Source organism: Urocampus carinirostris, chromosome 4 (genome assembly GCF_059441175.1).
Source record: "Urocampus carinirostris isolate Australia breed hairy pipefish chromosome 4, RoL_Ucar_1.0, whole genome shotgun sequence".
Taxonomy (NCBI): domain Eukaryota; kingdom Metazoa; phylum Chordata; class Actinopteri; order Syngnathiformes; family Syngnathidae; genus Urocampus; species Urocampus carinirostris.
The window spans coordinates 11,816,536-11,843,339 of record NC_142352.1 but is presented as its reverse complement, the minus strand read 5'-3'; the positions used below and the strand labels follow the sequence as shown (position 1 = coordinate 11,843,339).

General features: G+C 40.8%; 1 protein-coding gene across 2 annotated transcripts in view; it reads left to right on the top strand.

Annotated features, from left to right (window-relative positions):
• LOC148366833 (SMAD family member 6-like) overlaps nucleotides 1–26,510 on the top strand; it is a 57,592-nt gene extending 31,082 nt beyond the window's left edge. For both annotated transcript variants that reach the window (XM_088333649.1, XM_088333648.1), the window contains one exon: nucleotides 25,644–26,510. In XM_088333649.1, the coding sequence (XP_088189775.1) occupies nucleotides 25,644–26,260 (617 nt within the window). In that variant the 3' untranslated portion in view covers nucleotides 26,261–26,510. The remainder of the gene's footprint in view (nucleotides 1–25,643) is intronic.
• Nucleotides 26,511–26,804: the final 294 nt, after the last annotated feature.

Below are 26,804 nucleotides of genomic sequence, written 5' to 3'. Positions count from 1 at the left end.
ACCTGACTGTCCGAAAGACTGAATGGTGTTGGTAGATCTAATAGAGTCAATTCAACTTACTGTAAGAGTAACACTGATTTTGCAACACTGAGTGTTTATTCATGTAGTTTAACATGTTATATTGTACATGTGTTCCCTTATATCATATATATTGTTAATTCACATTTTGTTGTGAGATACTGAGTTGCTCGACATGAATGAGGTTTATTATAAGAAAAGTAGAAAAATTAAGTTGCTTGGACGATCACTGTTGAAGGAAAAATACATACAAATATGATTAAGTAGAATACCGTATTTTCTGCACTATAAGGCGCATCTAAAAGCCTTTATTTTTTTCAAAAGCTGACCATGCGCCTTATAATACAGTGCACCTTATTTATGGATCAACATTAAGTTTTCCAACTAACTTGTAGCCGCCGACTAGATTTTCCCTCGAACGCCAAGTAGTCCGCGGTGTATGCTGGGATTTATTTACCGGCGTTTCATTGGCTAACCAATGTGTCAATCATCATTTGAATCGATCACTATTGGCTAAAGTTATTTGGAGGTCAAGGGGCGGATCCTTTTTATCATTTACAGGCTGGCATTGGCTTGAACGGCAAACAAAGCCTGCAATTGGCCGAAAAAGATGTGTCAATCATCAGTTGAATCGATCACTATTGGCTAAAGTTATTCGGAGGTCAAGAGGCGGATCCTTTTTATCATTTACAGGCTGCCATTGGCTTAAACGGCGAAACAAAGCCTGCAATTGGCCGAAAAAGATGAATGCGTATAGCATGTGGCTGACGGGATAGAGAAAGCATTTTTTTTCTATTCTGTATTTGTAAATATTGTATTCTCCTGGATTTACTACCCTCACGGATATAAGAGGACATTGCCTGCACATTATTTTGAACACAACGACTTCGGTGAGCTACTCCGGGTTTTATGTTGTCCCTGTATCTTGTTTCAGACTGAACTCGATGTTTCTGTGATAAGCGGTGCAGATAATGGATAGAATGGAGTGTCTATTTTTAAATTAAACTCAATTCCAAGTGTTTATTGTCATATACACAGTAAAGTTGGGAGCGAAAAAGAAAATAGATACTAAGGAATGGTTAGCATTTCTTGAATCCCAAGACTTTAACCTTCCGAATGAGGGAACGATGCATTTGAGTGACATCTTACGGACACCGCATCCGCACGTGTTCTCGACACGTATTTGCGTCTTTGCAAGCTTTCGGAATGTTAAGGGGGTAATAAGTTGGACTGAACTATATGACTGTTTTGTCGACGTTCCCATTGTAGCGCCTTATAATCCGGTGCGTCTTATGTATGTCAAAAATAGGACCAAAAACTGTTTTTTCGCGGTGCGCCCTATAACCCGGTGCGCCTTATAGTGCGGAAAATACGGTAATCAATTTTTTTATTCAAATTAGGAATTCATTTTCTGCATTAAATTATTGTTGGTAATATACTGATTAAAGGGATAACCACAAGCCTGTCTTTTATCAATTTCTCCTTTTATACTTCCTTTTTTTCTTAACTTCTTTATACAAAATAATAATTTGTAATATAATGCATCAAAGCAAGTGAGCCGTTTGAGAGCCGGCTCTCTTTAATGAGTTGAGCTGAAAACGCCGGTTCTCTAAAAATAGACGGACTTCCTTTCACTACATAACTACCACATGAAATCCGATGTTTTTTAAGACCACATGTATTTCAAATTTACTCAATCAACCCCGCCTGTTGTTTTCAGATCAGAATGACGGCGTTTTATTTCAGGTTCGGCCATTGCGACTTGATGATTGTATCCAAAGAAAATTTAAAACTATGTTGTAATGTAGGCCTACTGCTCTGCTTCTGCTTTGTTCGTGTGCGATCGGAATGATGCATGATGGGAAATCCCCAGGCGGCAGACGCATGCGCACAGGTGCATCAAACCGCTTGCTTCGTTTGCAACAAAAAAAAAAAAACGATACCGAGATAGAGGCTACTGCGGCGAACTCCTTTGACTTGATTGATTTGCCGTTTCGTGATAGTCGGTGTATACCATCAATGACAAATTCGCATTTTCCGTACAGATTTTCTCGTACGTCGTACACGTCTTAAAATGCATAATAAACGGACTTTGCACGGGAAAACTTTCTGAAAAGTTAGGACTCCCCTGGTTTACACTAACCAAAACAAGTCAAAAAGGTGGTAAAATGTGTCCTGTTTTTGCTATTCCAATAGGTCACTGTGTGGTAACAAGATCAGATCTTGTGTCCTTGCTTTTTAGATAGATAGATAGATAGCTAGCTAGCTAGCTAGCTAGCTAGCTAGATAGATAGATAGATAGATAGATACATACATACATACCTATATACATAGATACATACATAGATACATAGATACATAGATACATAGATACATAGATACATAGATAGATACAAAGATAAATAGATAGATAGATACATAGATAGATACATAGATAGATAGATACATACATAGATACATAGATACATAGATAGATAGATACATAGATAGATACATAGATAGATAGATACATACATAGATACATAGATAGATAGATAGATAGATAGATAGATAGATAGATAGATAGATAGATAGATAGATAGATAGATAGATAGATAGATAGATAGATAGATAGATAGATAGATAGATAGATAGATAGATACTTTATTCATCCCCGCAGGGAAATTCACATTTCCAGCAGCATCCCTTCGCTGAGAACAATACAATAATAAAGCAAAAAGAATACAATATACAAATACCCAATGTGACATGCTTATACCCACTGTAGCGTGTTCTATATCTATCTATATCTAGATAGTGCTACACAGAATACATATTGCAATAAAATTCGGTAATATGCAATGTAGGGGGTGTGGTTTAATGTGGGCCTTTACTCCGCCGGGTGGAGTTAAAGAGCCTCATGGCATGAGGAAGAAAAGATCTCTTCAGTCTGTCCGTGGTACAAGACAGTGACAGCAGTCTGTCGCTGAAGCTGCAGATTAGAAAACTACCCGGTAACACCGTGACCCACCAGAAACATTTTTTATTTTTTTTTACGAACTGTGTGAGATCTTTTCTAGAGACGGTTTTAGACGACTGACCAATGGCGGGACGGCGTTTTCGGAAAAAGTTACAAATGGTGAAAACGAGGAAGAAGGAATTATTGAGGGTAAAATATTAGCAGCAATTAATTTGTGCTCTGCCTATTCGAATGTAGTTTGTGATGACGGATGTCTTCAGAAAATGATTTGATTCAACCAAGTTCCCAAAAAAATGTGATGTCTGTATCTGTCTCTGGCAGGGGACTTTCACAACCGGATGACCCTGGATACAAATATTTTGTGGGTGAACCCTACCGTAAATCCTAAACCTGGCCTTACCCCTAAACCTTACTCTTAAAACCTATCCCTAGACTCTAAACCAGGGGTGTCAAACTCATTTGAACTCGGGGGGCCACACGATAGAACAAACATTCTGTCGGGGGCCGGACTAGTAGATTAAAGAGAAAGAAAAAGAGAGATAAATAAATAAGAGAAAGAGGGAGGGAAAAAGAGAGAGGGCGGGACAAAGAAAGAAAATGAGAGAGAGGGAGAGAGCGTGAGAAACAAAAGATAAAGGTCGTGAGAGAGGGGGAGAAGAAAGGGAGAGGAGTAAAGAAATCCAAAGAGAAATAGAAAGACAGAAGGAGAGAAAAGAGAAAGGAAAGCGCGAAGGGTAGGAAGAGAGAAAGAGAAAAGAGAGAAAAGGAAAAAAGGAAGTTAGAGGAAAAGAAGTTAAAGAGACAAAGAGCAACAAAGGAAGAGAAAAAGAGAGACACAGAGAGTGAAAGAGACAGAGACAGAGTGGGAGAAAAAGGGTGGAAAAGAAAGAGAGAGAGAGAGAGAGAGAGAGAGAGAAAGTGACATAGAGAGTGAAAGAGACAGAGAGTGGGAAAAAAAGGGGTGGAAAAGAAAGAGAGAGAGAAAGAGAGAGAGAGAGAGAGAGTGAAAGAGAGAGAATGACATAAAGAGTGAAAGAGACAGGGACAGAGAGTGGAAAAAAAAGGGTGGAAAAGAGAGAGAGAGAGTGTGAGAGAGAGAAATAAATACAAGTACAGTGTTTTTGTTCAAGGCACCTGGCTTTGGCAACACCAAGTGGACGTATTTCAACCTGCAGCTTGTTTTTCTCTTGCGCTTCTCTGAGTGTTGTCTGGCGGGCCGGATTCAATCCCTTAGCGGGCCTGATTTGGCCCGCGGGCCGCCTGTTTGACACCTGTGCTCTAAACTGAACCCCTACCTTACCCTTAAACCTAAACTGTCTGGATATAATGCCGTGTAGTACAACTTCTTCATCAGATATCCGCCTGACATTTTGTCGGACCCTCACTCGTCTTCCGTGTTGATCGAACAAACTCGTAATTCCACCGAGTTTGGCTCGTCTTCCCCCCCCCGTCTTTCCAGCGCCCGAGTCCGTGTTGTCAGAACTTCACGATTTAAAATAAGGTTTAAATTACAGGACTGGCTGTGGCTTTCCTTTGTTCCCTCAGAGTCGCTGCCAACTCGCAATTTGGCTTTTAATGGAATCCTGCCACGCTGCTGAACTTAAAGATTCTTTGCAGATGTCGAAAGGAACTGGCTCCACAAAATGGAGGCCGTGACGAAGGATGCAATGCGGAATGACTCCAAATGTGTTGATCTTGGAGAAGCAACACTCACCTTGTTTTCACAAGCTGTTGTGGACTCTTCTCGTGTGTCGGCGAATCATCTCATTTTCGTGAGGGGAACCGGAGACGCAAACTTGAGTTTGTTCATTCTTGTCTGAAATTCAGAAGTCGTGCTTAAGACTTTGGGGTATGTGATTTCAGGTTGATAGTAATGGATGGATGAATAGATGAATAGATGAATAGATAGATAGATAGATAGATAGATAGATAGATAGATAGATAGATAGATAGATAGATAGATAGATAGATAGATAGATAGATAGATAGATAGATAGATAGATAGATAGATAGATAGATAGATAGATAGATAGATAGATAGATAGATAGATAGATAGACAGACAGAGAGACAGAGACAGAGATAGATAGACAGACAGAAAGACAGGAAGAGAGAGATAGAGATAGATAGATAGATAGATAGATAGATAGATAGATAGATAGATAGATAGATAGATAGATAGATAGATAGATAGACAGACAGACAGAGAGACAGGAAGAGAGAGATAGATAGATAGATAGATAGATAGATAGATAGATAGATAGATAGATAGATAGATAGATAGATAGATAGACAGAAAGACAGGAAGAGATAGATAGATAGATAGATAGATAGATAGATAGATAGATAGATAGATAGATAGATAGATAGATAGATAGACAGACAGAAAGACAGGAAGAGAGAGATAGATAGATAGATAGATAGATAGATAGATAGATAGATAGATAGATAGATAGATAGATAGATAGATAGATAGATAGATAGATAGATAGATAGATAGATAGATAGACAGAGAGACAGAGACAGAGATAGATAGACAGACAGAAAGACAGGAAGAGAGAGATAGAGATAGATAGATAGATAGATAGATAGATAGATAGATAGATAGATAGATAGATAGATAGATAGATAGATAGATAGATAGATAGAAGTTGCCAGCCAAACTGGTTGCAAGCCAATCGCAGGGCACACAGGAACAGACAACTCGCTCGCTCATTCACACCTAGGGACAATTTGGACAGGCTAATTCACCTGAAATGCATATTTTTTGGAATGTGGGAGGAAACCCACGCAAGCACTGGGAGTACATACAAACTCCGCACAGTAAGTCTGGTAGCTGGGTTTGAACCCACACAGGAGGTTCCCAAGGTTCCCAAGACCTTAGAATATATATATATATATATATATATATATATATATATATGACAAAAGGAGAGAGAAAGAGAGAGAGAGGAAGGGGGGGGGGGGAGAGAGAGAGAGAGAGAGAGAGAGAGAGAGAGAAGAAAAGAAAGATAAGGGTATTTACTCAAAGAAAGAGAAAATAAGAGAAACAAAGAGACAATTGAGAAAGAGAAAAGAGAGAAAGAAAAAGGGAGAAAAAAGAAACAGAGCAACAGAGAGAAAAATTAATAGAAAGAAAGAGAAAGGGAGAGAGAGAGATAAATAATGAGAAAGAAATAAAAAGAGAAATAAAGCGAGAAAGAGAGCGAGACTAAGATCAGAAAAATGCAACAAAAAAGACAGAGAGAGAATGAGAGAGAAAGAGAGAGAGCATGACAAAGAGAGGGATAAATTAGTGTGAAAAACAGAGAAAAAGTGAAAAAAGGAGAGTGAAAGAGAATAAGAAGAGAGAGAAAAATAGAAAAAGGGGCAAGAGAGAGAGAGAGAGTGATAGAGAGAAGGAAAGAAAGAAAAGTGTTTTCACTCAAAGAAAGAGAAAATAAGAGAGACAAATAGACATGGAACTAGAGAGAGAGAGAGGTGTGAAAGAAAGATTTAAAAAAACGAGAAAGAGAAAAGAAAAAAAGAAAAAGAGAGAAAAAAGAAAGAGAGCAAGAGAGAACAATTCATAAAAAGAGGAAGAGAGAGAGAGAAAAAGAGAGAACAATAATGAGAAATAAATAAAAAGAGAAATAAAGTGAGAAAGAGAGAGAGAAAGAGAGAGAGAGACTAAGATCAGAAGAATGCAAGAAACGAAAAAGACAAAGTGAGAGAGAGGAAAAGAATGAGCATGAGAAAGAGAGACAGAGAAATACAGCTACAGTTTCTTTGCGAGTAGTGCCTGGCTTGGCTGACATCAAGTGGACGTATTTAACACTGCAGCTCGTTTTTATCCCGCACTTCTCTCCGTGTCGTCTTGTGAGCCTGATTAAATCCCCTGGCGGGACATGATGAATCCCATACCTGTCGCGCTCCAGGGCTCCATGCCCTTACAAACTGTTGTATTTTCCCTTACAAAATACAATACAATCTTACACCATATTTTTTATAGAGCGCATCTGATTATAAGCCGCACCCACCACATTTTAAGAGGAAAACCGATTTTGTACATACACAAGCCGCACCTGTATATAAGCCGCATGCGCCCACATTTAAACATGTAACACAAACACAAAATTAACGCAAACCCGACTTCAAGTCCCGCGATTGAAACTAAATGTCCTTCATTAAAGTCCACAGTCCAAAAATCACAGCCGGCAAAATGGACGGAAAATGATACCGGTACTTAAGGTTTGATGCAGACCTGCAGAGTCCGGGTCCCGTTGAAAGTAATGACCCGAGTAAGGCTCTCGATTTCGGTAAGAATAGGAATTTTCGAATCTGTCGAACAGAACTGTCCAAACAGGGTGGGCCAAATATATATACTGTAAATTCCGGACTATAGAGCGCACCTGATTATAAGCCGCACCCAGCACATTTTAAGAGGAAAACCGATTTTTTACTTACACAAGCCGCACTTGTATACAAGCCGCATGCGCCCACGTTAAAAAACGTAACACAAACACAAAATTAACCTGAACCGCGATTGAAACTAAATGTCCTTCATTAAAGTCCACAGTCCAAAAATCACAGCCGGCAAAATGGACGGAAAATGATACCGGTACTTAAGGTTTGATGCAGACCTGCAGAGTCCGGGTCCCGTTGGAAGTAATCCAAGGAAAAAAGTGTATATTTCCAAAGGTAAGGCCGGGAAAAATATATATCCACTATTGTCTACCACGTTCACAAACACTCACCTTTACCGGTCCCCACTTCCCATCAGCCTGCGTTTTTTTCCGCCCCTTCTTGTATATTTCCAAAGGTAAGGGTGGGAAAAATATATCAGATGAACACATTTACTCACGCAACTCCTTTTTCTTTAACCAACTTTTTACCCCCTCTTCTTTCCTTTTCTGTCCCTCACCTTTAGCGGTCCCCACTTAAACTCGGCACCCCGCGTTTGTTCCGCCCCTCATTTTTCGTTCACACGTGCAAAACATATCAGAATAAGTGTCTAAAATAAATACATTACAAAAATATACAGTTGCAAATACATATTATACATGGGTTACACATATTTACAAAGAAAGACGGTACACCGAGAGAGTTTTCAAAGCTTTAATAATACTAATATAGCTTTGACAGGGCAGTTAATGGTAGCAACACTCGAGCGCAGCATCACTAAATAAGCCGCAGGGTTGAAAGTTAGGGGAAAAAAGTAGCGGCTTATAGTCCGGAATTTACAGTACTTGGCATACTCGGGTTCTAAGTAGTCGGGCAGCTCGGGAATCAAGGAATAGTATGAGTTTGGGTGGTGAAACTCAAAGCACGGGACCATTTTTGCATGGGCAACTTCAAACCATGACAGGATGGAAAAACAAGAGAGGGAGCAGACAGTGTGTGCGTTTGTGGGGCGATAAGTCCGATGGCGGAGATAGTCAAGACTCCGGCTGGATTTGTGGCCCCGTTTCAAGTCTGCTTCATTTTGTGTTATCCGGAAGTCAGAAACTCTCGTTTGTTGCCAGGAGGGTTCATTTCTGTTTTCTCTCTCGAATCACTCGAGATTTCGAGGCATACTCCAGTAACTGGTTTTTATTCTTGTGTCCTTTTCACTGTGGAACCTTCCAAAGTCCGACCCTGTTCAAAGCTCATACCTGTCAACAGGGTTGGGTAGGGTTACTTTAACTAGATTACTTTCAATTACTTTTGGATTACTCCAATACCAAATATGCTCATAAAAGACAAAAGAAACTAAATATGAATAAATTACTCAATTTTGTGCAGGCTTGGGGACAGTGTTCCCTCTAAACTGCGCGCGTGCGCAATTGCGCACTGCTCGCACATTCTTTGCGCACAAGAAAATCTAGCCGGCGCACAAAAATGAGGGCTCAAAATTACTAATTAAGAAGCGACTTGAGTCAAAGTTATAGTGCATGAAGGTAAAAATACACGGGTTCCCCTGACGTTGTGTCCTAAATGCGGTATTTTGGAGTCGAGTCGAAGGAGAACGGAGTTGAGTAAAGTTAGTAGAGTTTGTCGAGAACCGGCTTCTTCGGCTCGGCTCACAAAAAGGAACCGGCTCCTTCGGGTCCTAAACGGCTCTTCAGGTTGTTTTGGTTCTTTAATCCCAACATGACCAAATATTATGTAAAATTATGCACAAAATGACTTAAAGGAAGGGGGGAATAGAACAAAAAAGAAAAAAATACCAAATTGAAAAAGTAGTGAAAAGCTGAGAAAAAAAGAAACAAACGGAAGAGAAAAAAAGAAGGAAAAAATTGGAAAAAAGCCAGAAAGAAAGAAAAGAAAGAAATGTAGGAAAAAAGTAAATAGAGAATACAATGAGATTTTTTTTAAAGGAATTTTAAAAATAGTAGAAAAAAAACACGGAAAAAAGAATAAAAAGTTTGTGTTGCAGTCAAATAATTTCTAATTATATCAAGTGAATCTTGTTGCCAACATTGTACTTCCACTAAAAAATGTGATTAAGTACAGTTCTGTACCTTAAAACCGACTAAATAAGCCTCCCAAAATGTTAATATTATGCGACAAAATATATCAGGAAATAAAAAGAAATGGAAATCTTGTGAAAGAATTGTAAGAACAAACAACGTTTGTAGGCCGTACAACCTTTGCAATAGTACATGAGTCAATTCCTTCAAGAGAAAAATAATTTTGCATTGCCGGAAACTCAGCAAAATGTCACTTGATGTCAAGTTTTGGACATGTTTGATCATTAAATATCTTGCCACACTTGGGATTATGGTTGCTCACTGTTGTTTCGAGCGCTTCTCTCCAACTTTGTGTGAACGCTCAGACCCGTGGAAAATTAGAGGGAACATTGCTTGGGGAGTAACGGAATACATGAACGGCAAAAATGATGTTGGTAAGCGGTTTGGATTGATTTTCATTTTGTTTCTGTCGCATTTTATGTTCGTTTTGCCGGAGATCAAAGAGATCAAAGCCAGGAGAGAAAGCTTACCACGTGTTGTGAGTCATCATTTTAGTCATATTTAGTTTCTTTTGTCTTTCATTAGCATATTTGGTATTGGAGTAATCCGAAAGTCATTGAAAGTAATCCAGTTAAAGTAACCCTACCCAACCCTGCCTGTCAACCTGTACGCTTTTGTCATTCAAAGTACATTTTTTATGTATTTTAAGACGTGTACGACGTACGAGAAAATCTGTACGGAAAAACGCAAATTTGTCAATGATGGGTACCATCCGGTATACAGCGACTATATGTCAGGTTCTGGACGGTAGCCATGGCGCTCAGCTGGCACCGCCCCTTGACACCGGCAGACTCGCATTTTCTGATTACTCCTGTGGGTACTTAAATGCGCCCTTTTGAACTACGCTTTGACAGTAGAATTCTGAGAGATTCCTGCAAGTTCTGTTTAATTCTGGAAATGCCTAGTTTGTAGTTTTGCCTGTGTTTGACCCGTTGGTTTTTTGGTCTGGTCCGTTTGTGTTTTGGACAACTTTTCTTTCTCAATTAAAGTGTGAGGACGTCTACGCAAATGAGTTCCGACTTCCTGCTTCCGCTACATGACACTATAACGAAACGGCAAATCAATCAAGTCAAAGGAATTCGCCGCGGAAGCCTCTATCTCGGTATCGTTTATTTCGTCGCAAACGAAGCGAGCGTTTGATGCTACTGTGCGCATGCGTCTGCCGCTGTAGTGCCTAATTTCGACTCCCCTGCAAAATCCTCCCCCCCTCGCGTACACGCGCATTTTGCTGTGCTTCCGACAATAGCAATCATATTCTATGTAATAAGCTTATTAAAACAATAAAGGGGGGGGGGATTTTGCAGGGGAGTCGAAATTAGGCACTACACATTAATGGTTGATATTGTGGTTTGGTTTACAAAATAGAAAATGCCAACTAACTTTTTCCTCCAAAAATATCTTGGATGCAAGTTTTGCTTGGAAGGTTAGTTTTTTCTGTCTCTGTCTCTGTCTCTCCGTCGCTTTCTCTCTGTTCGCTATCTCTCTGTATCTGTGAAAATACACTTCTCTTTCTTTTTGTTTCTCTTTCCTACTCTCTCTCTCTCTCTTTCTCTCTGTCTCTGTCCTTGTCCCTGTCCCTGTCTCTGTTTCTGTGTGTGTCTCTCTTCCTCTCCCTCTCTCGCTGTCTCTTCATTTTTTTGTCTCATGCTCTCTTTCTATCTTTGTCTCTTTCCTTTTCTCTATTTCTTTGAGGAAATGCATTTGTCTCTCTCTGTCTCTCTCTCTCTCTCTCTCTTTCTCTCTATCTATCTATCTGTCGCTGTCTCTGTGTGTCTCTCTCTCTTTCTCCCTTTTTTCTCTATTTTTCTCAGTTTCTCTGTCTCGTTGTCTCTGCTTCTGTTGCTGTGTCTTTCTCTCTGTCTCTTTAGTTTTGTGTTTCTTGCTCTTTTTTTCTCTTTGTCTCTCTTTCCTTTTCTCTATTTCTTTGAGGAAATGCATTTCTCTCTCTCTCTGTCTCTCTCTCTCTCTCTCCTCTCTCTCTCTTTCTCTCTTTCTCTCTATCTATCTATCTATCTATCTGTCTCTGTTCTGTGTGTCTCTCTCTCTTTCTCCCTTTTTTCTCTATTTTTCTCAGTTTCTCTGTCTCGTTGTCTCTGCTTCTGTTTCTGTGTCTTTCTCTCTGTCTCTTTAGTTTTGTGTTTCTTGCTCTTTTTTTCTCTTTGTCCCTCTTTCCTTTTCTCTATTTCTTTGAGGAAATACACTTTTCTCTCTTTCTTTTTTCTTTCTATCTCTCAACCTGTCTCTCTCTCTCTCTCTCTCTCTCTCTCTGTCACTCTCTCTCTTTCTGTATCTGTCTCTCTGTCTCTGTCTCTGTCTCTCTGTGTCTGTGTTGTTCTATGTCTCTCTCTTCTCTCTCTCTCTCTCTCTCTCTCTCTCTCTCTCTCTCTCTCTCTCTCTCTCTCTCTGTGTGTGTATCTGTCTCTCTGTCTCTGTCTCTCCGTGTCTGTGTCGCTCTGTGTCTCTCTCGGTCTCTGTCTCTCTGTCACTCTAGTTCTTTGTCTCTGGCTCTCTTTCTATTTCCCTCTTTGTCTTTTTCATTTTCTCCTTTTCTTTGAATAAATACACCTTTCTTTCTTGCTTTATTGGTTTCTTACTTTGTTTGTTGTTTCCTTCTTTCTTTGTTTCTTTCTTTCCTTCTTTGTTTCTTTCCTTATTTCTTTCTTTTTTTCTTTCTTTCTTTCTTTCTTTTTTTCTTTCTTTCTTTCTTTTTCTCTGTCTCTCTTTCTCTATCAAAATTTCAACTTCTTTGACCTACAACTTCTTTTTAAAGTCACAGAAATAGTTACTTTCTCTGTTAACTTGTTACTTTTACCATAGAGTAACCCAGTTACTAACTCAGATACTTTTTGTAAGAAGTAGTGAGTAACTATAATTACTTTTCTCAAGTAATGTGCCCGACACTGGTAAGTCACAGACACGTGAGAAAAGGAAATAAGCCACACAACGTGTGTTTTAAAGCACGGGTCGGACGTTTCACAGGGAGATTGGCGCTAAGAGACACCATTTTTGAAACGAAACAAGAAAGGTTACTTATCTAATTGGTAAACGGAGACGTTTATATGTTGGCGGGCTTAAGTGCTTGCAGGACGCCGTAATGGCCGCCGGCGCTGGCATCAAGATGAACGCGCGCACAATCTCCCAGACGCACACTTCCTCCGACCAAACGTAAACATAGTGATAACCTCACGTTTTAACCCGTTTCCCAGAAAATTCCATCGGAGGATCGGCTTTTCCGCCATCTTACTATCACACTCTATACCACAGGTGTCAAACAGGCGGCCCGCGGGCCAGATCAGGCCCGCTAAGGGATTGAATCCGGCCCGCCAGACAACACTCAGAGAAGCGCAAGAGAAAAACAAGCTGCAGGGTGAAATATGTCCACTTGATGTTGCCAAAGCCAGGTGCCTCGAACAAGGACACTGTACTTGTATTTACCGTAAATTCCGGACTATAAGCCGCTACTTTTTTCCCAAATGTTCAACCCTGCGGCTTATTCAGTGATGCGGCCAATTTATGTCATTTTTCTAACAGCGGCGCTCGAGTTCAAGGCACATGACGCAGCTTACAAGCTAAACGCAATCGAGCAATCCAATAAAGAAGGAAACAGAGCTATTGCACGCAAACTTTACCTTGCGAGCGTGTTTTTGAATAAGGGAGCGTGGGACGACGTCTATATGACAAGGTCTCTTTCCCATACTAAAGGAGGACAACCTTGATGACGTCAGTTATAAGGAGGAAGATGAGAACGGTTTACTGTGATTTCTACATGTATGGTGTGATTTTTTTTAACAGACTCGTTAACTGTATTGCGAGCGTGTTTTTAGTAGCGTTTTGCTACCCTTCACAGGCACGGTTTGGGATGAAAGTTATAATATTATTTTTAAAGCTTTGAAAACTCTCTCGGTGTACCGTCTTTCTTTGTAAACATGTATAACCATGTATAATATGTATTAGCAACTGTATATTTTTGTAATGTATTTATTTGTATTTATTTTGGACACTAATTCTGATAAGTCTTGCACTGACCAATTAAAGACGCGGGGAATGACGGGAAGTGGGGACCGGTAAAGGTGAGTGTTTGTGGACACGGCAAACAATAGTGGATATATATATCCACCCTTACCTTTGGAAATATACATTTTTTTTCCTTGGATTACTTTTAACGGGTACCCTGACTTTGCAGGTCTGCATCAAATGTACCGGTATCATTCACCGTAATTTTGCTGGCTGTGGTTTTTGAACTGTGTACTCAAAGTAGGATTTTGGTTAATTTTGTGATTGTGCCACATGTTTTACTGTGGGCGCATGCGGCTTATATACAGGTGCGGCTTGTATGTAAGTACAAAAAAACGGTTATCCTCCCAAAATGTGGTGGGTGCGGCTTATAATCAGGTGCGCTCTATAGTCCGTAATTTACGGTATTTCTCTCTCTCTCTTTCTTTTCCACCCTTTTTCTCCCACTTTCTGTCTCTGTCTCTTTCACTCTCTGTGTCTCTCTTTTTCTCTTCCTTTGTTGCTCTTTGTCTCTTTCTCTCTCTGTGTCTTTTAACCTCTTTTCCTCTAACTTCCTTTTTTCCTTTTCTCTTTCTCTCTTCATACCCTTTGCGCTTTCTTTTCTCTTTTATCTCCTTCCCAATCTTCTCCCAATTTCGTTGTCACAATATGTTAACCCATTTTTTGTAGCAATGACAATAAAGGTAATTCTATTCTGTCTTTCTATTTCTCTTTGGATTTCCTTCTTCTTCTCCCTTTCTTTTCCCCCTCTCTCACGACTTTTTATCTTTTGTTTCTCACGCTCTCTCTCTCTCTTTATTTTCCACTGATTTTCTCCTACTCTGTCTCTGTCTCTTTCACTCTCTATGTCTCTCTTTTTCTCTTCCTGTTGCTCTTTGTCTCTTTCTCTTTGTGTCTTTTTAACTTCTTTTGCTGTAACTTCCTTTTTTCCTTTTCTCTCTTTTCTCTTTTCCTCTTCCTACTCTTCGCGCTTTCTTTTCTCTTTTCTCTCCTTCTGTCTTTCTATTCTCTCTTTGGATTTCTTTCTTCCTCTCCCTTTCTTTTCCCCCTCTCTCATGACTTTTTATCTCATTTGTTTCTCATGCTCTCTCCCTCTGTGTCTTTCTTTGTCCCACACTCTCTCCTTTTCCCTCCCTCTTTCTCTTATTTCTTTATCTCTCTTTTTCTTACTCTTTAATCTACTAGTCCGGCCCCCGACAGAATGTTTGTTCTATCGTGTGGCCCCCCGAGTTAAAATGAGTTTGACACCCCTGCTCTATACCTTGACTTGGCTGAGCCCGAAGACGCTGAGAACTAGGGGCGGGACAATACGCTTCGGTCAAGATTCGATTGTATCACGATAATTGCGATTCTTCAAGTCAAGTTATGTTTATTTATACAGCCCTTAATCACAAAGAGTCTCAAAGGGCTGCACAGACTACAAGACATTTCACAAAGATACCCCAACCCTTGTAGATAGAAAGTTTGGGGTTTCTTTGTTTGGGAAAAAAAACAGTACAGACGCTACCCTACTTACGAACAAGATCATACGTGAGTTGAATTTGTTCGTAAGTTGCTTCAGTGCTATATTTTGAATGTTTAAGCTTTATATAAGTATGTTTAAGGCTTGTATAAGTAACCTGTATGGTTTTGTACTAAAAAACAAACATTTCATAAAATGATATGCTCTATAAAGATAAATAAAGTTAAGTTCAACTTACTTTTGGAAAATGGGCTTCATGTGTTAGGCTACTTCTTCCTCTGTTGTAAAAAGTGGCCGGAAAACAGCAATCCAACCATTTTCTCAACCGCATCATGTTTTTTTATTCCACTTTCTCTTCAGCTTGCTATCTATCTATCTGCCTTTTAGTTTTTTACCTGTTTACTTTTCCAGCTAATTTTAAGCTATTCAGCAGGCTATCTAGTTAGATGTTATTACTTTTTTTGCATAATACCGAGTTAACATTTTTTCTTTTCTGCTGGTTATCAAGCTAAATTTTGGGCTCTCAACTTTTTTGAGCTTTCTATCCAGCTATTTTTTGGCTTTTTCTCTTTAGCTAGCTATCTAGCCGCCTTTTAGTTTTTTACCTGTTTACTTTTCCAGCTATTTTCAAGCTATTCAGCAGGCTATCTCGCTAGATTTTATTACCTTTTTGCATGATATCTAGCTAACATTTTATATTTTTTGCTAGTTATCAAGCTAAATTTTGGGCTCCTATCCAGCTTTTTTAAACTTTCTATCCAGCTAATTTGATGGATTTTTACTCTTTAACCACCTATCTAGCCCCCTTTTAGTTTTTTTACCTGTTTACTTTTCCAGCTTATTTCAAGCTATTTAGCAGGCTATCTCTCTAGGTTTTATTAATTTTTTTGCATGATATCTAGCTAACATTTTATATTTTTTGCTAGTTATCAAGCTAATTTTTGGGCTCTTATCTATCCAGCTACTTTTTGGCTTTTTATTCTTTAGCTAGGTATCTAGCTCCCTTTTTACTCACCTTTTTACTTTTCCAACTAATTTTAAGATATCTAGCAAGCCATCTAGCTAAGTTGCTGTTTTAGATAGTCATATATTACCTTTTTATCCAGCTAATTTGTTGGCTTTTTACTCTTTAGCTAGCTATCTAGCCCCCTTTTAGTTTTTTACCCATTTACTTTTCCAGCTTATTTTAAGCTATTTAGCAGGCTATCTAGCTAGATTTTATTACCTTTTTTGCATGATACCTAGCTAACATTTTATCTTTTTTGCTAATTATCAAGCCAAATTATGGGCTCTCATCTACTTTTTTTTTAGCTTTCTATCCAGCGATATTTTGGCTTTTTACTTTTTAGCTAGCTATCTAGCTCCCTTTAAGTTTTTTACCTGTTTACTTTTCCAGCTAATTTTAAGCTATTCAGTAGGCTATCTAGCTAGATTTTATTACCTTTTTTGCATGATACCTAGCTAACATTTTATATTTTTTGCTGGTTATCAAGCTAACCTGGGCTCTCATTTACCTTTTTTTTAGCTTTCTGTCCAGCTATTCTTTTGTCTTTTTACTATTTAGCTAGCTATCTAGCTAATTATCCAGCTAATTTTAAGCTATCTAATAAGTCATCTAGCTAAGTTGCTACCTTAGAAATTCATATAAAACTTGGTGCCTTTTGCTTTACTTTACTACGTCGATTTTAGCGTCTACTTGCGCAAACCACATTTCAAACAACAACAAACTTCATCGAAAGAACTTCAGTCGTGGTTTAATAAACGTTTACTTTTATTGTATAGTGTTTTTGGACCGGTTTGTTTTCTTGTTGTGGTTTTTAGTGCGGTTTTAACATCGGGAATCCAGCACTAATTATTTGTCCTTCAAGCCATTTTGAAGATATCAATTTACGGCATCTTTGTTGCCTCAAAACATATGTCTCGATGCAAAATCAAAATCATTGTCGACTGGTTCTATTCTTTGAAAGTCCTCAAGGGTGTCATTATTTTATCCTTTTTTTTTGTAACTTTTTTAGAAAAAAAAGGAAAATAGGATGCCAACTTACATATTTCTTCCCGAGAATTGGCTAAGAGAAAAAAGAAGAAAAAATTATTTTGACGCGCTCCCATCCTTCATGGTAGAATGCGCCACAGTGCTATTCCTTTGAAGAGCCTGTCACTCAATTTCAAGCTTATTTTATCTTCTTTAAACTCCATCCATCCATCCATCCATCCATTATCTGCAGTAGGGTCACGGGGGTGCTGGAGCCCATCCCAGCTATCCTCGGGATGTGGGCAGGGAACACCCTGAACTAGGGACAATTTGGACCGGCCAATTAACCTGACATGCATGTTTTTGGAATGTGGGCGGAAACCGGAGTGCCTGGAGGAAACCTACACAGGCACGGGGAGAACATGCAAACTCCGCAAGTGACAGACTCGTGACAAATACTACCATACTATTACTATTTCTATAATATTATAAAATATCGCTCACCACAATCACAAAAAATTGGTTACAAAGGGAATCGAACTGTGTCGTAGGGGTGATAGCGCTGAATCTTAACCTCAAAAAAATACTATATATACTGAATAAGCCTTATAAAGAAGGCAACACATACTGTAGACATCTAGATTTATTGGAAAACATTAAGAATGTTTGCATTGTTTGTCGTCCTACGGAAACCATATGATTTTCCATTATCAAACATTTTTTGAAAAAGCACCAGGGAGCCACTAGGGAGTGCCAAAGAGCCGAAGGAGGCTCCAAAGATGCTTGTTGCTGACCTCCGCACTAGAACAATTGTCTCATCTCATCTCATCTCATTAGCTGCACCGCTTATCTTCAGTAGGGTCGCGGGGGTGCTGGAGCCCATCCCAGCAATCATCGGGCAGTGGGCAGGGGACACCCTGAACGGGTTGCCAGCCAATCGCAGGGCACACAGGGACAGACAACTCGCTCGCTCATTCACACCTAGGGACAATTTGCACCGGCCAATCCACCTGAAATGCATATTTTTGGAATGTGGGAGGAAACCGCAGTGCCCGGAGGAAACCCACGCAAGCACAGGGAGAACATGCAAACTCCACATAGGAAGGTTCAATCTCATGACCTTAGAACTGTGCCACGGACGCGCTAACCACTCAGCCCCCATGCTGCCCATTTTTTACCATATACACAGAAAAAAAGACAGCACGGGGAGAACATACAAACTCCGCACAGGAAGTGCGGTTGCTGGATTTGAACCCACTCAGATGGTTCCCAAGACCTTAGAACTGTGCCGCACACGCGCTAACCACTGCCCCGCCGTGCTGCCTAGAACAATAGTGATATAGGTAAAATACAAAAAGCCATTTTATCTCATTATCTTACTATTCGTATTCACGGTACCAGAGACTGAAGTTAAAGAATGGAGAAAACGGAAAGTTTTCCTGAGAGATATAAATGATTGCTAAAAAACAACTCTTTGGAGTATATGATGATAAATCAGACTTTGAAGGACATTAAAATAAATACATTGTAAATTGTATCTAGGTATTGTGTTCATGGTTTACGCTATCAATGAAGTATTTTATTAAATTCAGCAGTTATCACCTACAAAGCTTAGATTGGGATGAGAAGAAGTGAAACAAAATATGATATCGCATTTTAATCCATAATTACTTGTACTCAAGTCTGGGGGGGTATACACAAATAAATACGGTGCTGTAAGTTTGTTTTATGTCTGCTGAAAAAAAAAATGCTTGTGAGCTAATGGAGTCTAGCTGTGTTTCCGTGAATGTGTGTGTGTGTGTGATTAGAGAGCTGTTGAAAGAAAAAAACAAAAAAAAACTCCAGACCGCAGGAGTTGCTAGCCTGGAATTCACTAATGACACACGTGGGGTTCAAATGAGAAGTGCAATTTTGTGTGCATGAGTTTGTGTGTATGGTGGGTGATAATGGTTTACGTTAGGCACCGCCAAGCCAAATGAATAAGCTTGTATATCTGGATTGTTTCACCCAGAAAGATGCACATATTCTAGTGGGTTGCGGACATGTTTTTAGTGGGGCTTTTCTTTGGCAAATTAATGCTAAGAAGAAGAAAAAATGTACCGTAAATTCCGGACTTTAGAGCTCACTTGATTATAAGCCGCACCCACCACATTTCGGGGGAAAAAAACGATTTTGTACATACACAAGCCGCACCTGTATATTAGCCGCACGCGCCCACATTGAAAAAACGCAATACAAACACGAATTTTTTTTTTGGGTTTGAACAAATTTATTGACACTAAAAACAGAAAACAATAATGACAATCTCAACAGCAATTAAGCACATTCACAATATTATATTCCAATATTACGTTTTTAACAGCAAACACAAAGTTAAGTTTGAACAAACCTTCTCGAAAATCAAACATATTCACAATTTCATTATATAACATCTTTGTTAGTGTCAATAGATCCGTCCAGGCCAAAGTCGATTGTCCTCGGTCTGAACAAATCCACTGACACCAACAGCAGCAAAACACAGCCATCAAGCATATTCACAATTTTTTTATATCTGACAATATGACGTGACGATATGACGTTTTAACATTTTTTCCTGACATTTTCAACATCAATTAAACAATTTCAGAGTTATTTTCTTTTAACAGTAGTTAACCAGCGTGTAAAAGGCAATACTATTGTGCAAGGGCATAGCTCTGCCATCCCACCCTCCCAAGCAGCATTCTTCCAGTCCTCTGTGTGGGTCCTTTCCCTTCTGCGTGGGTCCTCTCCCTTCTGGGTTCCACAACCCAGGCCGTTGCTGCCGGGACTCCCACAGTGCAGCTCCGGCTCCCCCCTCCGGGTGGGTGCAGACGAGTCTTCTTTATGGCTGCGTCCTAGGCCCGCCGCTCGCAGATTGTATGGTATCTGCAGCCATTTGGAGCACAGCCACGGGGGGGATCTGCCTGCACCTCCATACCAGCAGGTTTCTGGAGGTCCAGATGGCGTCCTTGATGGCGGCGAGAGTGAGCCAGTCCCTGGCAAAGTCGTTCCGATCCCTCCTCGACCGACTCACCCCGTAAAGCACGTACTGTGCATCAGGGACCTCTCCTGCTGGCAAGTCCGGGAACTTTCCTAGTTGTTCGGCCATTGTCCACAAGACCTGGGCAGCGCTGCACTCACAAAAAAGGTGCCTCACCGACTCCTGGGCGCCACAGCCAGGTCGAGGGCACGTCGAAGTCGCTGACATTCCTCGGTGGTGCATTACAGCTCTGACTGGGAGAACATCATGAGCCACCATCCATGACAAGTCTCGTAGTCTGTTTGGGAGGGCAGGATGATTGACGTTGCTCCAAACCGTTGTGGATTCGCCAAACGCAAGCCCCCGAATTAACCCATACCTGATACAGACCAAAAAACACAGCCGTTAAAATGAACGTAAAATGATACCGGTACTTAACATTTAATGCAGACCTGCGGAGTCCAGGTGCCCGTTGAAAGTAATCCAAGGAAAAAAGTGTATATTTCAAAAGGTAAGGGTGGGAAAAATATATATCCACTATTGTCGGCCGCGTCCACAAACACGTCTCACCTTTACTCCACTTCCCGTCGGCCCGCGTTTGCCCCGCCCCTTCTTTCTCATTTGCTCGTGCAAAACATCAGAATAAGTTTCTAAAATAAATACATTACAAAAATATACAGTTGCAAATACATATTATACATGGTTACACATATTTACCAAGAAAGACGGTACACCGAGAGTTTTCAAAGCTTTAATAATAATATTATAAGTTTCATCCCAAACCGTGTCTGTGAAGGGTAGCAAAACGCTACTAGGAACACGCTCATAAAAACATATCGTACTTACAGTGAGCACAGTAAGCCGTCCTCATCTTCCTCCTTATAGGTGACGTCATCAAAGTTGCCCTCCTTTAATATAGGAAAGAATCTTTGTCATATAAACGTCGTCCCACGCTCCCTTATTCAAAAACACGCTAGCATCACGCTCGCAAAGTAAAGTTTGCACGCGATAGCTCTGTTTCCTTCTATATCGGACTGCCCGATTGCGTTTAGCTTGGATGTTACGTCATGTGCCTTACTTTTTGCAATTTGCATGATGATATTATGTCCACGCTAATTTAATTTGTGCACAAGCTAAAAAGTTGCAGTCTAAATCTTACCTCTTGTACTCGAGCGCCGCTGGCAGCCGTTAGAAACATCACATAAATTGGCCGCATCCCTGAATAAGCCGCAGGGTTGAAAGTTTGTGAAAAAAGTAGCGGCTTATAGTCCGGAATTTACGGTAGTTACACTCCTTAACAGTGGAGGGCGATAGTGCCTCACCGAATTTCTTCTTTCTTTTCAGTCAATCGGCGTGTTTGACAGGGACCACATCTCATTTTAATGTAATTTGGTCGTTCTTTTTCCCTTTCGCTGCCCATAATAATGCGACTCAAGAAAGTTAGTGATAAAGGGAAGAGAACGTACAAAACAGTGACCACAACGAGTAGAAGAAGGTGTAGCGAATGTGGGTGGTAAATAAATTATTTTAACGAACAATTTATTGACCAATTGAATTAAAAAGCCGAGTTTATTCTTTTCAAAAACCGCCTCGCCTTTTTGGAGTACCGCATACGTTTTTAGATCATTATGTCAGGAAAATGGATGAAACAGGACCAGCCAGGGCCTTGGTCCAGCTCCTCTTGTCAGGATATGCCGTCCTACCTTGTGACTGGCCAAATTCAGACTACCCTAGCGAGGTGAGACTTGTAGCAGCTCTCGGGCTCTCCTGGGAGGGGCAGACCCACTATGGTGGAGTTGTCACGGCAACCTTTGATGCGCAAATGCAAGATACGTCCCCTCCCCAACCTCACATTTCACCAGTATCAGTCAGATAGCATATCTGTGATTGACTTCAAACACAGTATTCACCTCACAAGTTTCGACATTGTTTGAACCTTTTCCGTCATTGCAAAACGAGATTCTGACCAAACGTTGAATACTCTACAAAGTAAAGGATTGCAAAATACAAAATCGGTGTACGAATTGAATCAAGCGCTGCTGGAAGGTACTGTAAATCATTTAAAAATGTTGTATTTGTAGCTTTCTACCTGTATATTAATCTTTATTAACCACACAATTAAATAATATTGATATATCAAAGCGGCGCTGCCACGAGCGGCTGCCTTTTCCAGCAGCTGCCCTATTGTTTCATTGTCTGCTCCTATCTTCGGTGTTTTTTCTTCCCGTTTTGACAACTACACTATGGATGACTTCTATCCTATGGGACATGGGTTTTAGCGCACGAAAAATGCGTGTATTCAAGGAATTTCAACTCCTTGCCCTGAAGAATTCTCGTGCCGGCGTGATGAAGGGGCCTATCGTGGAAGAAGAGCCGGAGCTAGCGAAGCGGCTAGCGGCGTTATAAGTCTTCGGTACCATCCGTAATCATGGTAAATGCGAACTCACGACCAAATAAGATCATCGAGTGCTGGTGGAAAATATCGAAGCGCACAGGGAGCGCAGTTGCTGTGTTTTGCGGAAACGTGGCTCACGTTTAGCATTCCGGACGCTAACGTGTAGCCACCCGGAGCTACCCGGAGCAATCCGGCTTCAACGCCGCTAAACAGAGACACGAAAGCCGGGGGGAATCGGAGAGGAGGCGGACTTGCTAACACGAGGTGGTGTATCCCTGGATTTTCACAAAGAAAAGTTTTCCATCTGCCGCAGGGATGTCGAACTTTTGGACTGGCGTGACGTCATCCACTCCGCTACAAGCACCCCTAGGGCATCATGTTAATCTGTTAATAAACAACGGGGTAGCCTGCTGGAAGTGTGAATTTCCCTACGGGGATGAATAAAGTATCTATCTATCTATCTATCTAATCATTGTTTAGGTACAGGGTTTATTACTGTTTTGAATTTCCTTGAATATGCGGTGTTTTAAAGCACTTTAAGGGTCTCGCTGATATGTTTTGTAGGCTAGTATGCGAGTATATACAGTACTTAAGGTCATTTTGTCATTTTGTTTTTGAGAAAAAGGTGAATATATCGTTTACTCTTTGCTTTAAACCGCACAACTCTTTCATTGGATACATTTGAAAAGTGGATTTTGTTTCCTGGTTTGGGTCGCATCTTCCTGTTTCTAAAGTTTCCCTCATCTGTCCTCTGCACTATTGTTATTGTTACTGTTTACCTGACTTGTTTACCTGACTGCCCATTTTGCACATCTGGTTAGCTGCTCCTCTTGCACTCTTTGCACTACTGTAAAATATTATACATAGCCATAATTATTTAGTATATTATTGGTACTCAATACTCCAACTCAATACAACATTTTATTTATATCTGTACATTCAAGGAAACTGTGCGGGTCAGTTGTATCGACATTTCGTTCTGTATACACGTGTACTAGAATGACAATAAAGTAGATCTGAATCAGAATCTGAATCTGATCTTGTGATTAGAGTGTCATGCTGGGTCCTGAAGTCAGACCAATTGAGAACTAGCGTTCTAGACCTATGCCTGAAATAAAAATGGACACTGCATAACGAAGCACACCTAATCTGGAGACCAGTTTCACCGTAATGCAGCTTGTTAGCTTAAGAGGGGAGATGGCTTTTCTGCGGGTAAACGGGAGGGGGGATGGGTGCTTCGGTGGAATATGACAGGAATGGGGCCATGGGCACAAGGGTCTTTAAATCCTCTGTGTCAGTAGAGTCTCTGGAGAAAAATAATGGCATCACTCTGTGAGGGAGTTAATGTGAGCTGATAGCATGAGGGCTTGGGAGGGTCAAGGGTTCACAGGCTTACACAAGGTTGACAGAGAGCTGAATACTTCCCACCCCTCTCGTCTTTGCCGACCTGCAACTTCACTCGAACGTAGGACGTGACGCAAGGGGGGGGCGTCGGGAGGCAACAAATTGGAAACTTTAGACTGAATGTGCAATGAATGAAAACTGAGTGACACCTAAAGTCTGAATACTGTAATTGAATGTCAATCAAAACCTGTGTTCGAATCCCTAACTGAGCGTACGTCAAGCTCCAAAATATGACCAAACAAAGCCAATACAGAGACACCTCGCTACTTCGAGTTTCGGTTATTCTCTGAATCGTGCATTACATTCTGCATTCTGATTGGCTTAACAGAAGAATATGCTTTCTATCACCAACAAAAGTTCGACCTCTCCACCTGATAAACCTGCTCAAGAGCAATGTTCCCTCTAAGCTGCGCTTGTGCGCAATCGCACACTGCCCGCACATTCTCAGCGCACAAGAAAATCTATCCAGCGCAATGTTCCCTCTAAACTGCGTGTGTGCGCAATTGCGCACTACCCAGAGCTTTCCCGCTCACAAGAAAATCTAGCCAAGCTCACAAAAATCAGGGCTCGAAATTGCTAATTAAGAGGCAAATTAAGTCAAAGTTACAGTGCATGAAGGTAAAAAACACGGGTTGAGGAGAACGAAGTTGAGTAAAGTCAGTAGAGTTTTTCGAGAACCGGCTTCTTTGGTTCGGCTCACTAAAAAGAACCGGCTCTTTCGGGTCCCAAGCGGCTCTTCAGGTTGTTTTTGCTTCTTTAATCCCTACACGACCAAATATTATGTAAAATTGTGCACAAAATGACTTAAAGGAAGAGGGACAAATTGAACAAAAAAAGAAAAAAAATACCAAAATGAACAGGGTTTCGTGCTGGATTTTTTTACCTTTACTACCACAGTGTTCATTTTACCTCTGAAAAGTGATGGGTCCCGGGGACTCGCATGCTCAAAAATCTATGGGTCCCAACAGAGATCTATGGGTCCCCAAAATTTTGTGTTATCGAGGTTGAAATTGTAAATCGGTGACAAATAATATAATAAAATCTATATATTCATTCAGTTTTAACCATCAAATGATTAATTCATTTTCTGTATCAAATTATTGTTGGTAATATACTGATCAAAGGGATAACCACAAACCTGTCTTTTTTTTCATTTTCTCCTTTTATACTTTTTTCTTATCTTCTTTACCAGCTCAGTAGCCTAGATGGTAAGGCGCCCGCTTTGAGACTGGGAGGTCGGTGGTTCGCGCCCCGGCCGAGTCATTCCTAAGACTTAAAAAGTGGTCGGCGGCGCCCTCTGTTGGCTGCGGCTGCATCGGCTCGCTACAACGGGTCAGGTGCAATCGACATTTCGTTCTGTGTACATTGTTACACAGAATGACAATACAAGGAAATATTATTATTATTATTATTATTATTATACAACATCATCATTCGTAATATAATGCATCAAAGCAAGTGAGCCGTTTGAGAGCCGGCTCTCTTGAATGAGTTGAGCCGAAAAAGCCGGTTCTCTAAAAAGAGACGGACTTTTCGCTACATAACTCAAGATCGGCGTGTAGACGAAAACTCGAACCGCGAGACCAAAACAACATCTACCGGATCTGCCTGACAAAAACTTTGGAGTGCGGTAAATCTTTGTTTAAAAAAAATGTAATCGGGTAATAATGACAATATTTTGTCAAAAAAGTTGCGTCCCGGGGACGCACGTTGATTTGAGACTATGATGCGTCTAGGACACAGGGACGCGGGCAAACGAGAGCACTGCTACCACTAGTCTCGAATCCAATATCTCGGCAATGCATGAGAGAAAAAGAAAATGTACGCCTATCTCTGTTGTTTGGGCTATTAATAAATATTGTTCCAGACAAAAAAACTGACAAATCTTCACCACAAATACTAAATATTTGTTTTGTTTTTGTCACCTTCAGAGACCGGTAGCTCGCTGGGCTCCTCGACATCCAGCGGACATCGTTCTTACTGGTGCAGGGTCGCCTACTGGGAACAGCGCACCCGCGTGGGCCGCCTTTACCCGGCTTACGAATCCTCGCTCAGCATCTTCTATGACCTACCTCAGGGCACGGGCCTCTGCCTGAGCCAACTCCACACCGACCACAGTTGCCCTGACAACGGAGGCGGGCACAGCACAACTGCAATCCCGGGACACTCCACCCAAGGAAGCAGCGGCATCCAACAGATCCGCAGTAAAATCGGCTACGGCATCGTGCTGACCCGCGAGTTAGACGGAGTGTGGGTCTACAACCGGAGCCAGCACCCGGTTTTTGTCCACTCGTCCACTCTGGACCTTCTCAGCTCTCGGGGGCTGAGCGTAAAGAGGGTACTACCGGGCTTCTCCCTCAAGATGTTTGACTATGAGAGCTCCGACTGGATGGCTGAGCATGGCGTGAAGCCTGAAAGCCAGGAAGGCCCCTGGGACCCCCATAGTGTTCGTATTAGTTTTGCTAAAGGATGGGGCCCCTGCTATTCTAGACAGTTCATCACTTCCTGCCCCTGCTGGCTAGAAGTGCTTCTTAACACCCACAGATAGCACCCGGCTTGGATCCCGATTGTAACCACCAAGATTTAATATAAAGCCTCTATATTTTATAAGATATATTATCGTGTAAATACTTTGTTTTGTTATTTTTTCAATGCGACTATTTATGTATAGTGTCATGTGTTCATTGGACGCAACAAAAAGGAACTAGATTATGCACTTTTCATTATATATGCATTACGGAATTTCTATGGTCATTTTTGCTAAATGTAAACCCAGTTTATGTTTCATTATCTCACTATTTCCAAGAACACATGTCAATAAAACATTTGTATTAAATTAAATATTCAGCGGGTTTCGTCTTTGTGATCAATCATTTAATGCACAAGTGTCAAACAGGCGGCCCGCGGGCCAAATCAGGCCCGCTAAGGGATTGAATCCGGCCCGCGAGACAACACTCAGAAAAGCGCAAGAGAAAAACAAGCTGCACATTGAAATATGTCAACTTGATGTTGCCAAAGGCAGGTTCCTCTCACAAAGACACTGTACTTGTATTCATTTCTCTCTCTCTCTCTTTCTTTTCCACCCCTTTTCT